This window comes from Anser anser (genome assembly GCF_964211835.1).
Source record: "Anser anser genome assembly, chromosome: W".
Lineage (NCBI taxonomy): Eukaryota > Metazoa > Chordata > Aves > Anseriformes > Anatidae > Anser > Anser anser.
The window spans coordinates 14,468,630-14,482,463 of NC_139731.1; the positions used below are offsets into that span (position 1 = coordinate 14,468,630).

The 13,834-nt window shown below is 42.0% G+C and overlaps 1 protein-coding gene across 6 annotated transcripts in view; it reads right to left on the reverse strand.

Annotated features, from left to right (window-relative positions):
• Positions 1-2,712: 2,712 nt before the first annotated feature.
• Positions 2,713-13,834, reverse strand: part of LOC310888792 (AN1-type zinc finger protein 5-like) — a 56,016-nt gene continuing 44,894 nt past the window's right edge. For all 6 annotated transcript variants that reach the window (XM_083815880.1, XM_083815883.1, XM_083815878.1 and 3 more), the window contains 2 exons: positions 6,994-7,119; positions 2,713-6,720 (listed from right to left, as the gene is read on the reverse strand). In XM_083815880.1, coding sequence (XP_083672006.1) covers positions 6,572-6,720; positions 6,994-7,119 — 275 coding nt within the window. In that variant the 3' untranslated portion in view covers positions 2,713-6,571. The remainder of the gene's footprint in view (positions 6,721-6,993; positions 7,120-13,834) is intronic.

The window sequence follows — 13,834 nt, forward strand, 5'->3', positions numbered from 1 at the left end:
GGTCAGGTAGCTCATGCAGCCATCTCTCATTCTTGCTAAATCACAGCATCTATGTGTGAGGCTGACAATCCCTTCTCTGAATAGCCATAGGAAGATATAAATCATACTCACCGGTTCAGTGACTTCCCCTTTATCCCCAGATGTTTGATAGATTCCTTAAAGTGTTGTGCCATTGCACCACTCTCTGGCCCCGGACATCTGGAGGGTCGAGGCCAAACTCCGATAAAATCAACAGTGCGCACATGGTCTCTGGCATCCTCCCCTCCAACACCGATGCTGACGAGTTGGACCGGGCAAGGGTAATTTAGGAGTTCCATCTGTGTCGCCAAAATTGTTATCCATAGGTTCGTGCCCAGTGCGCCATGCCAATAAGCACACAGAGTCAGAATCCACACAAAGGTCTTTTAATTAAATAATTAATGATATAATTCTGCAGAATCAGGTGCTTGGTGATCTTTGGCAATTGGGGGGGAACACGACACCAAATCTGACATTTTATATGTTAATGACCCTTAATGAGCAAAAGGTTACCATAGGTCAGTCTGGAATCTTCTTTCAGCTGTTTTTCTCCTTCTTGTGTTTTAGTTTTCATCCTTTATCTCCCTTGCTTCTGCTAGCTCAAGGTTACCAGTTTCTCTGTTTTCTTCAAGGTTTTCTCATTTTCTTCAGCTTAAGACTACAGTCAAATTAACTGTTAACAAATAAAAAGTGAAAATAGTCAATAGCAACGTCTAGAAGCTGAAATCACTGTATATCTTAATTTGATTTTATTGTAAGAAATGCATGTAAAGGAGCACAACAATTATACATTTACAGAATTGCATGATAAAATATGTCATGCAGTTGCATAAAAAAAGATAAAGTTTAAATCACTTATATGGTTTAACATTACATCTTCCATTCTCAGTTGGTGGGAGATACCTGAATTACCAGAAGAAAGCTCATCTATTATTCTATAGACACAGAGTAAAAGACACTTCATATATTAGTCTGAAGTGCCAAACCTGCTTACAAATCCTTTGTAATCCAAATTATAGCTGAGATGGAATGCCTGCAAATTTGTAATATCTAGGCTCAGAATAAATGATTAGCAAAAACACATTTTCAAAGGGCCAAGTACCAGCAATATCACAGGATGTAGTCAGAGCTACTTAACTTCATTACATCCCTATACAGCACAACCAAGCAAATCACCTGACAGGTCATCAACCTTACAGCAACAAGCTGAAAACACCAGAAGAAGCTTGTCATTCTTCCGCCAAATTTCAGGTTTAAGTTTGCACAGAATCCTATGGAACACACTATTGCGCAGCCATGCTGCTAGCTAGACATTTAGGAGGTTAAAGACCACCAAGTAATTCTTAGTCACTTATATACTTTTGTTTACATGTTCTTTCTTAAACCCTAACAACAACAAAAAAAATACCCATCAACTGGCAAACTTTTCAGGGGCACAGGAAAATTCTTCCTAGAACAGCATATTTATACACAAAATAAAAACATCTCAGTTTAACAGCCAGATGTTAAATAAGGACTAGTATCATGTTAAGCAGTCACATTGCCTTCTGGGAAGATGGGTATATTGTTCATAACCATTTGACACTTAAAGGCCAAATGACAGCTTATCTATAGCAGCTTTATGAATAGCTTATGTAGAACATTATAGAAGATAGATAGGTTTTTGAATCCTTTTTCCCCCCCTCAAAGCCTTTTAATATTAAAATTGACTTGTGACTGACATTGCAGCGGGAGCCAGCCTTTTATTTTAGGAGTGTATACCAGTCTCCAAGGTTATAAATAGAGGGGAAAAATTCCAAAACACTCTGCACCTATATTCATTTTCTTTTTGCCAAGTGAAATATACCACACTGCACCAAAGTTTAATAAGAGCAGGTACTGACAAAGTGTAACAAATATATATGTAAACAGCCTTCCCCCCTTTAAATGTTTAGTGAACCTCAACAGAATTAGTGTTCCTGAATGATTATAGACCATATATGAATTATTAACACAGAATAAAGATTAGTAGAACTTACAGCTTTTAATAAAAGCTCATATCCCACCTGTGGACAATTCACATACAATTCACAGTTCATGATTTTATAGAACAATGAGGAATTTTTCATTTCATACTGTCTTCCACAGATCTTCCACAGATTTAGGCTGGCCATCAGGAAGAGGTTCTTCACCGAGAGGGTGGTCGCACACTGGAACAGGTTCCCCAGTGAAGTAGTCACTGCACCAAGCCTGTCTGAATTTAAGAAGCGTTTGGACTGTGCACTTAGTCACATGGTCTAAACTTTTGGGTAGACGTGCGGTGCCAGGAGTTGGACTTGATGATCCTTATTGGTTCACTTCCAGCTCGGGATATTCTATGATTCTATGAGATCTACTGAGATTCATTATTTCAACAAGCCTTCCCAAATACAGCCTTTGTTCAGATGAAAAAAAAAAAAGCAAATGAAGGTGAGAGAGACCATCAGAATCATTAAGTACTGGTATCACCATGGTTAATCTTCCTAAAATACTTTAGCTCTGCCAGTATCACAAATCTAGACATGGTTTCCTCAAATATCCAGTTTCAAGGTGCTCTCAGGTTTTAAAGAGACATACAAACCTAGTACTAGTAGTACTAGCTTTGTACCCCAATATCCACAGGGCCACTTTCAGGTTACAATAACTAAAACCAATGAACCATCACAAAAGGAAGTATTTCCTTCTGTACATAATTTTTATTATTTACATAATACAACAGATCATAGATGCTGGGTAGCATGATTATGTGCAATATATAAACATGAGTTATCTGTACGTTTGCATATCTAATAACTAAATTGGAAGAACAAAGTTAAAGTAAGAGCCTGATGCTTTTAATATTGAACTAAAAGCTAAGAGTAAACACTGCAATAGAAGTCAGAAGTATAATTTTGTGTGCATACACAACTATTTACAGATGAGAACAGGTATTACCACAACACTAGTCTAAACTATACTTGTTTATAAAAAACACAAGTTGCATACAACACAAAAAACCTCCCATTATAACACAGAAGTGATATCACCAGACAAGCATCAATGCACTATACTGCCTTTTCTAGTTATTGTACAATGCTGTAGATAATATAGCCCATGCAATACACCCAAGAACATTAGTCCTACACTCAAATATAATTTAAAATGATTAAGCAGCCCTCCAAGAGTGGTTCCAGCTCCCACTTAAGTTTACAGCAGCCATGTTGGGTATGGTTTTCTATACCCAACAATTGTTGCATGTGCAATTGTTACATTAATAATATATATTTTTTTAAAGCTCCTAATATTCTTTTGAACCCAGAACACACTGAATTCAAGTAATTCATGAATAATAAACTGTTCTAATACTTCTGCAACTTATGCATATGTCACTTGATAGAGCTGTTATGGTACATCTAAGAAACATACACAGCTTTTTTTTTGGTAAGCCAATTTTACAGTATTGTGCTACACAACATTTTTAGCCTTGAAAGGAAAAGCAGAGAACTGTTGCAGGCCAGTTCTTAAGTTTTTAACAGGACATTTCTTCTGGAAACTTTAGAATCCTGAAATTAGGTTAACATAATCTGTTCCAAAACGGTTTTCTTCTCATACATATCTATTTTTTTTTCCATTTTCCCCACTAATTGTTAAATGATTTTTTCTTAAATACAGCACCAACACTCATCTTACTTGAAAGGCAGACAGACCCACATGGCTTACGTTCTGCTGGAAAATAACGGAGTATGGAAATTAAAATTAGAATGAGATCTTTTCCTTAGCAGAGGAAGCAGTCCAGGAGGTTTCTGGAGTGTGTGGAAGATAGCTTCCTGACACAGCTGGTACAAGAGCCTACCAGGGAGGTGCCCCACTAGACCTGTTCTTCACTAACAGAGGACTGGTGGGAGATGTGAAAGTTGGGGACTGTCTTGAGCAGAGTGACCATGAAATTGTAGAGTGGTGATGTCAGAAGGGTAACTAGCAAAAACTGCTATCTTGAACTTCCGGAGGGTGGACTTTGACCTGTTCAGGACACTTGTTGCAGAGGTCCCTTGGGAGTCACTCCTTCAGGGCAAAGGGGTCCAGGAAGCCTGGACACTCCTCAAGATGGAAATCTTAAAGGCACAGGAACAGGCTGTTCCTGAGTCCTGTAAGGTGAGCCGGAGGAGAAGAAGACCAGTGTGGATGAATCAGGAACTTTTGTTGAGACTCCGGAAGAAAAAGAATCTATATCCTCTAGAAGAAGGGACAGGCTACTTGGGGAGATTACAAAGAAGTTGCTAAGATATGCAGGGAGGAAGTTAGAAAGGCAAAAGCCCAGCTTGAACTCAAATTGGCCACTGCAGTAAAAGAGAACAAGAAATCCTTTTACAAATATATTAACAGTAAGAGAGGAACCAAGGAGAATTTCCATCCTTGATGCAGCAGGGAATGTGATCACCGAGGATAAGGAAAAGGCTGAGGTTCTCAACACCTTCTTTACATCTATCTTTAATAGTCGGATCAGTTATCCTCAGGGTACTTTATGCCCTGACCTGGAAGTCCCCTGTGATTCAGGTAGAGAATCACCCCCTGTGATTCAGGAAGAGACAGTTAGAGACCTGCTCCTCCATCTGGAATGTCACAAGTCCATGGGACCAGACAGGCTCCACCCTAGGGTGCTGAGGGAGCTGGCGGAGGTGATTGCCAAGCCGCTTTCCACCATCTATCAGCATTCCTGGTTATCTGGAGAGGTCCCAGAGGATTAGAGGCTTTCCGATGTGACTCCCATCTACAAGAAGGGCCATAAGGAAGATCTGGGGAACTACAGGCCTGTCAGCCTGACCTCGGTTCCAGGGAAAGTTATGGAGCAAATCATCTTGGGTGAGATCACATGGCACGTGCGTGGCATCCAGGGGATCAGGCCCAGCCAGCACGGGTTCACGAAAGGCAGATCGTGCTCGTCCAACCTCATCTCCTTCTATGATCGTGTGACCAGACTGGTAGATGAGGGAAAGGCTGTTGATGTAGTCTACCTAGACTTCAGCAAGGCCTTTGACACGGTCTCCCACAGTATTCTCCTGGGGAAACTGGCTGCCCGTGGCCTGGACAGGTATACCCTTCTCTGGGTAAAGAACTGGCTGGAGGGCCGTGCCCAGCGGGTTGTGGTTAATGGAGTTAAGTCCAGCTGGCGTCCCGTTACAAGTGGTTTCCCCCAGGGGTTGGTACTGGGGCCTATTTTGTTTAATATCTTTATTGATGACCTAGATGAGGGGATTGAGTGTACCCTCAGTAAGTTTGCAGATGACCCCAAGTTGGGAGGTAGTGTCGATCTGCCTTGGGGTAGGGTGGCCCTTCAGAGGGATCTGGATAGGCTGGACTGCTGGGCTGAGGCAAATGGGATGAGGTTCAACAAGGCCAAGTGCCGGGTCCTGCACTTTGGCCACAATAACCTCATGCAACGCTACAGGCTTAGGGCAGAGTGGCTATAAGACTGTGAAGAGGAAAAGGACCTGGGAGTGTTGATCGATGCTCAGCTGAACATGAGCCAGCAGTGTGCCCAGGTGGCCAAGAAGGCCAACGGCATCCTGGCCTGTATTAGAAATAGTGCAGCCAGCAGGACCAGGGAGACAATCATCCCCCTGTACTCAACTCTGGTGAGGCCGCACCTCAAGTACAGTGTTCAGTTTTGGGCCCCTCGCTATAAGGAAGACATTGAGGCCCTGGAACGTGTCCGGAGAAGGACAACAAAACTGGTGAGGGGTCTGGAGCACAAGTCTTATGAGGAGTGGCTGAGGGAGCTGGGATTGTTTAGTCTGGCGAAGTGGAGACCCAGGGAAGACCTCATTGCACTCTACAACTTCCTGAAGGGAGGTTGTGATGAGGAGGGGGTCGGCCTCTTCTCCCAGATAACTAATGATAGGACTTGAGGAAATGGCCACAAGTTGCGCCAGGGAAGATTTAGATTAGATATCAGGAAAAACTTTTTCTCTCAGAGTGGTCAGGCACTGGAACAGCCTGCCCAGGGAGATGGTGGAGTCACTGCCCCTCACGGTGTTCAAGAAGCACCTGGATGAGGTGCTACGAAATATGATTTAGTAGCTTAGTGGATAGTATTGGTGATAGGAGGATGGTTGGACTAGATGATCTTGTAGGCCCTTTCCAACCTTGTGTTTCTATGATCTTCAATGATAGAAGTAGACCACCAACCTTTCTAACCCTTCTCTCAAACAGGCACATAACCTTTGGCTAGTGCTATACACCTCAAACACCTTAAAAGGCAGATCTGCTGCAAGCATGCACATAGTAGACATCTGTTTGGCACATATTCTCTGTGCATGTCTATTTCTGTGCCGATTCTGATCATCCAATTATACTCTGAGGAAGGCATAAATATTTTCAAGGGCTTTATCTATCCAATTCTCCCTGTAACAAACACCTAAACATTCTGAAATATTATTAAGACAGACAAGACTAAAAGTAAGAGTTGGTAGAACAAAGGAAAATGGCCATGCATCTGCTCTTTAATGTTTTCCTAGGGTATATTAAAATTAAGCAGTCTTTTCATAAATAGGTTAGTTTATATTCTCTGGATTTTTTCAGCCACCACAACTGGGTTCTCTTTCCTGATTTTTGCTGCAGCTTCTGCTTTGTAATCATATGGGCAGCTATGCTTGTCAGAATAACGGTGAAGTCCACAAAATAAGTTTCCACATCGGCAGTCAAATCCTGTACAAAGAAAAGGAAAAAAAAAAAACATCACTAGGAAGCTTCAGATTTTAAGCAAATTAAATTAAGGGCTTAGTTAACACAAAAGGGGATATGTGCATCTAAGAGTAAGCAAAATGAGTATTTCCAAATTATCAGCTCTATTAAGTAGTCTAACATTATGGATTTTGAAGCACCAAGCAAGTTTAACGTCTGAAGATATTTCAACAAACAATCTAGTAAGAGGCAACTAATCATATAGCTCTGTTCAACATTGACAAAGTGCTCTCATACCTGTAAGGCCAACCTTCTTTCTGCACATGAAACATCTGTTCTTCTTTGGTTTGGGAAGTTCAGAAGCTCTCTCTTCACTCTGTGAATTACTACGCTGGGAAACCGACGGACTTGGTTGAGTAACAACTGTTAAAGCAAGCAAAAGAAATAAAGATTTTTGGTGTTCTGTTTTTCTCCTTTTCTTGACTTCACTAGCTATTCAGTAGCAAACATAAATTTAGTAGAGGGAAATTAATCCTTAATATAAAACCCTGAAGTTTATTATCTGAAGTACTATGTAGAATAGGTATTCTACTAACTTCCTTTTTAGCTCTACAGAAGACAACCATATTTTCCCTACTGTTCTATCATCTAAAAAATACAAGATACCTAGCTGTTATCTCCTGTATACGCTGACATAAGTGTAAGCACTTGGAAAGTGCTCTAGAAGTTCCATGTACACACAAAATTAAAAATCATATGATCAAGTTTAAATTTATTTCAAAACAATAACATTGTCACAGTCAAGATATTGAACAGAGGGGATACCTGTGGAGAATATAGTTAATAGGAACATATTTTAGAAACAAATAACATTAACAGCAATGTGTTAGTCATAGTACTGAGTTACTCTGCCACTATACTTGCAAAGTCGGATTATCTAAAACCTGAGTCAACCAGAACAGCAGTTAGCATTCTTGAGCTTTAAACCACTGATTCTGTGAGACATCCAACACACAACTACAAACTACACACAGTTCAAAAGAGCCTTCTTGTTTCAGATTTCCCCCCCTCCCCAATTATTTAAAGAGCAAACTACAGATTTACACTGGATATCTGTATCTTTGCAATGTATTCAGCCTTAATGTTCAAGCAGATATAATCAAAAAGACTCATTTTTCAATCGACTTTATTGTGAACAGTTTTGGTCAAATTTTAGCCACATTTTATTCAAGTCCTCTCCAAGACAAAAATGGGTCCTTTTGTTAACTTTTCTGAATCATGTTCATTTCCATTAAAATATTAATTTTTCCATGGAGAGGTGTTGTTTTTAAAATACTTTTTGTACACAAATTGGTACAGAGGAAGTCTGAGGGAGGTGTGTTTGTATACAAACTTGAACACATACAAGCCAGGGAGTCTGCTCCTGTTCAGTTTTCCTGAACACTCACAGTTGTATGATGATGTCTATTATTCTAAAAGATAAAGAGCAAACTATAAAATGCAATCCAGAATTATTGAGAACGTAGGCTTAAATTGTTTGTAATAAACTTCATGCACACAAATATGATTTCTTAGTTGATCCTCTTGGATCAGTAAGAATCACATTCTGTAAAAAGTGCATTATTTCCAAGCATGAAGAACCAGTTATGTTGACTATTTTTCTATCTTTACTATTTATAACTGCTCTTTAAAAATCAAAATCCTATTATTATGTTTGTATACCTATTACTACTAACAGAAAGCCTCACAAACCAGTTCTGATTCCATCACCGCTGCACTTTGATGGGTTCCATCAAAATTCATTCGTCATTAATCCAGGTCACTCTTACTGTAATGCCGTTGATAAGCAAGATAGCAAACACAGTAGTGATGACATACAGCATTACATAGCAATTAATATCATACAAAAATCATGGGCTATTCTTACCCAAGATCAAACCCACTTGAGGTACACAACAGGCTTTCCCATTCTTCTGCATTACCCACCAAGGGCACCCAGGTCCCTGAGGAAAAGCAGTCCCACAAATGGGTTTGCCTTTGCCTGAGGCAGGAATAACCCAGACTGTCTTCCCCAGCATGTCTTTTATGTGCACTACAGGGACTTTATCCCCTTCTACAGTACATAAGAGTTATAATTGGGCAGGGCCAGCTCAACAGATCCCCTAGCGTTGACTAACCAGGTGGCTTTTGCTAAATGTGTTTCCCAAAGTTTGAACATCCCAACACCTGTTGCTCTCAGTGTAGTCTTTAACAATACATTGTATCGCTTGATTTTCCCAGAGGCTGGTATGTGATAGGGAATGTGATATACCCAACCAATGGCATGCTCTTTGGCCCAGGTGTCTATGAGGCTGTTTCGGAAATGAGTCCCATTGTCTGATTCAATTCTTCCCGGGATGCCATGTCACAATAAGACTTGCTTTTCAAGGCCCAGGACAGTTCTGGGCGGTGGCATGGGGCACGGGATATGTTTCTAGCCATCCAGTGGTTGCTTCCACTATTTTAAGTACATGGCACTTGCCATAGGAGGTTTGTGGAAGTGTGATGTAATCAATCTGCCAGGCCTCCCCATATTTGTATTTCAGCCATCACCCTCCATAACACTGAGGCTTTAACTGGTTGGCTTGCTTGATGGCAGCACATTTCATATTCTGTGGGATAAGGCTCTAGAGGGAAGAGAGGGCAACAGCCAAGTTCCCAGGCCCGGTTCCCAAGCTAGCAAGTGTTTTCTCCTAGCAGTGTTTAGCAGCCATTTTATGTCAGTACTTTCTCATTACAATATGGTTATCTCCAAAATTGCTCCCATTGGTGGCTAATACATGAGAGGGTTGTGCTGCCACGTAGAGGGTCCTTGACAGGCTGGAGAAATGGGCAAACAATAACCTCATCTAGTTCAACAAAGGAGAAGGGCAAAGTCCTGAACCTGGGGAAGAACAACCCCAGGCACCAGTATATGCTGGTTGAATGTTAGCCATCAGCACGTCCTTGCTGCAATAAAGGCCAGTGATATCCTGGGCTACATTAGGAGGAACATTGCCAACAGTTCAAGGGAGGTGATCCTTCCCCTCTATGAGACGTCCCCCCTTTAAACTCCCATTCTCACTCAGCTTTCCATTCTGCCCTGTCTCCTTCATCCCAACAAGCATCTGGAGCTAACTCCATGGCAAAAATGTAGTTTGGGATACGTGGCCCAGTCGCCTACATACATTCCATATCATAGATAATATAGTCCTGTCCTGCTTCTGGATTTTTCATGAATGGGCACAAAACACTGGTACTGGTTTATGTTACAGACCTGTTCATAGCAAATTCTGCTCTTCTAGCCTTTACATTTGTGATGTTTTTCTACATAGACCTTACACTTCTCAATGAAAATCATAGCCAAACAATCCACTTGTTTATGTAACAGCCATGGCCTTGTGCCTCTATAAACATTCCCAGACTTCCACAACAGCCTGCAGCTGGTACACCTTATCCTTGTTACCAAGTTAAATGCACAATCACGAGACAAGGAGAGCCAACAATAATATTTACAGCTATGGCCATAGTTATACAATGCGTGACAAAGCTCACAAAAGGATTTTTGTCTGAAATAATTTCCTGACATCCTTAACACCATATACATGTTCATAGTGTAAAAGGTCAAAAGAGGTCTTGGTATATTGTTGTAGTTTAACCCACCAGGCAGCTAAGCATAACACAGCTGTTTGCTCATTCCCCCCCCCAGGGAAGGGAATTGACAAAAGTAAACGTGCAAAAACACATCAGTTGATACAAGGACACTTTAATAAGAAAGAAAGAAAGAAAATAATAATAATAAAAACAAGTGATAAACAATGCAACTCCTCACCACCAACGGACCAAAGCCCAGTGAGCTCCTGAGCAACAACAGCCCCCTGGGCCAACTCTCCCCAGTTTTATTCTTGAGCATGATGTCATATGGTCTCCCTTTGGCCAGTTTGGGTCAACTGTCCTGGTTCTGTCCTCTCCCAGCTTCTTGTGCACACCAGCCTCCTTGCTGGCAGTGCGGTATGAGAAAGAGAGGCCTTGACTTAGTGTAAGCACTGCTCTGCAACAACTAAACCATCAGTGTGTTATCAGCATTATTCTCATCCTAAACCCAAAACAAAGCACCATACTAGCTACTAGGAGGAAAATTAACTCTATCCCAGCTGAAACCAGGTCAAAGGGTCTTCTGAGAGGCCGGACAGGGTAGAAAGCTGCTTCATCTTCTCTGTGCTCAAAGCAGCTATGCCAAAAGCCCACCGGTACCCTTTTGGATCCTTGAAGTACCCTCTCCTGAGATAGTCTATGCCAAGGATGCACGGAGCCTCTGGGCCAGTCACAATGGGATGCTTTTGCCACTCGTTCCCAGTTAGGCTCACTTCACCCTCCAGTACAGACAGCTGTTGGGATCCCCCTGTCAGTCCAGAAATACAGATGGGTTCTGCCCCCTTTATGGCTTGATGGCATTAGTGTACACTGTGCACCGGTGTCCACTAGATCCTTGTACTCCTGCAGGTCCAATGTGCCAGGCCACTGGAACCACACAGTCCAGTAAATCCAGTTGTCCCTTTCCTATGCCTGGCCAGAGGCAGGGCCCCCTCTAGACCTGGTTGGAGTATCACTTAAATCTTGCAAATACAAAAGCAGAGGTCCCTTCGTCAGGGTCAGGAAGAACATCAGCCCTTCTACTCCCTCTGGGGGACTGCCCAACAGAAACTGGAACAGTAAATTTTTTTTTAGGAAACCCCGTATCGGCTGCTTGAAGTTCACGTACCCAAGTTGCTAGGGTTGAAGTAGGTTCGCCATCCCACTTCCTCATGTCCTCCCCATGATCACGTAGATAAAACCACCGGTTGTGGACGCCCCATCCCTGGAGGTGTTCAAGACCAGGTTAGATGAGGCCCTGAGCAACCTGATATAGTGAGTAGCATCCCTGCCTATGGCCGGGGGGGTGGGTTGGAACTAGATGATCTTTGAGGCCCTTTCCAATCCAAGCCATTCTATGATTACCTCTCTCCATGGTGGTCCATTTGCCTGGGTGACATATATCATCATCCTTGAAGGAATACCTTTCCTTCACACCTATCAAGATTCACCTCTAGAGGGTGAGGGCTTGTGCTCCTTTTCCAATTGCTTTGTCAATGCCCTTCCCTAGAGAGGGATCCCAGCTGCTTGACTTCTCTGCCCTCTAATTCCAGACTATTGGCCCCGTTATCTCAGCGTCAGAGCAGTAAGGTGACAACATGCTCGCCTGGACGACGGCTGAAATCTTTTCACATATCTCATAGCTCACCCTGGGATAGGGATCAGGTGGTTACTGCTGCTTTTATGATATCATCTTCTTTGTCATCCTGTTGCCATGATAATCCTACTTCTGGTGTTACACAGTATAGCAAACTAATAACCTTAAACCAGCCCCCCAAAATGATAAATAGCACGTCAGGGAACACATACAGTAAGTAATGTGCCATACAACACAATTCTGAGAACAGACACAGCCACACTGAGAGAAAAGGGGGGGGGGGGGGGAAGGTAAAAGCTCTTGGGTTGAGATAAAGTCAGCTTAATAGGACAGAAAATGAATGGAAATATAATTACGATAATAATAATGATAAAAGAACGTAGGAAGCAAGTGATGCACAATGCAATTGCTCATCACCCGCTGACTGATACCTAGCCTGTCCCCAAGCAGCAGTCCCCCCCACCCTGGCCAGCCACCTCATATTGGGACCAGGTACTGTTTAACATCTTTGTCAGTGACATGGACAGTGAGACTGAGTACACCCTCAGCAAGTTTGCCAATGACACCAAGCTGTGTGGTGCAGTTGACACACTGGAGGGAAGGAATGCCATCCAGAGGGATCTTAACAAGCTTGAGAGGTGGGCCTGTGCAAAACCTCATGAGGTTCAACAAGGCCCAGTGCAAGGTGCTGCATCTGGGCCAGGGCAATCCCAAGCACAAATACAGGCTGGATGGAGAACGAATTGAGAGCAGCCCTAATGAAAAGGACCTGGAAATCTTTGTTGATTAGAAGCTCAACATGAACCAGCAATGTGCGCTTGAAGCCCAGAAAACCAGCCATATCCTGGGCTGCATCAAAAGAAGCACGGCCAGCAGGTCGAGGGAGGTGATTCTCCCCCACCTCCTCACTGGCAGGGCAGCATAAGCAGCAGAAGAGTACTTGACTTAGTGTAAGCACTGCTCTGCAACAATTAAAACATCAGGGTGTTATCAGCATTAACCTCATCCTAAATCCAAAAACACAGCACCATACCACCTACTAGGAGGAAGACATTCTATTCCAACTGAAACCAGGACACTATGACATAAAACAAAAAAAAATCTTCCAAACAAAAAAGCATAGTCAAGTTCCTTTTAGATTTGTTATATTGCCAAATTATTTAAAAATGAAGTGCTAATCATAAGCCATGGCAGACTGAAAACAGAGGAAACAGAAATATTAGCACACTTTGTAGATTATTATATAGCTGCCTGGGAGAAGCTGCATCTGTATCAGAACCAAATCACAATATGAACCCGTGGGAACACATTTGCTGTTTCCATCAGATGCAAAAGAAAATGCGATAAAAGGAGCCTTCCTTGAACTGAATAATTTAAGTCACTTGAAACATGGCACTAAGAGGAAAATTAAAACTAGAAATGGAACAACCTTCACTGTTGGACATGCACACAAAGAAATGGAAGTGGAAAAAGGAGTTTCCCAGAACCACCAAAGCAAATAGTCTAGTATATAATTTTATGCCACAAAACAAAGACATTAAAAGCAAATCCATCTAGAGGGAAAGCATTACTACCTACTACAAACATACTTCCTCCTTGGTATCAACTAACTGAGAAGCTTTCACTGCCATAACCAGCAACATCAGAATTAAAAAGCAATGAGAACAATCCTAAGGAAGTGCAAAGGCCCATTTCCCAAAAGAGCTCCTGAACAGTATCACTCACTCAAAACTATAATAAATTCCAAAAAGGAAAAGCAGCAGATGGCACACAGAAACATGCAACTAAAAGTTCCTTGGTTATCACCTTGGCTATTTCTCTTCCCAAGCACTGGTTCAGAAGATTACCAGATGAGTTTTATTTATTTAAACTAGACCAGTTCTTCTACTA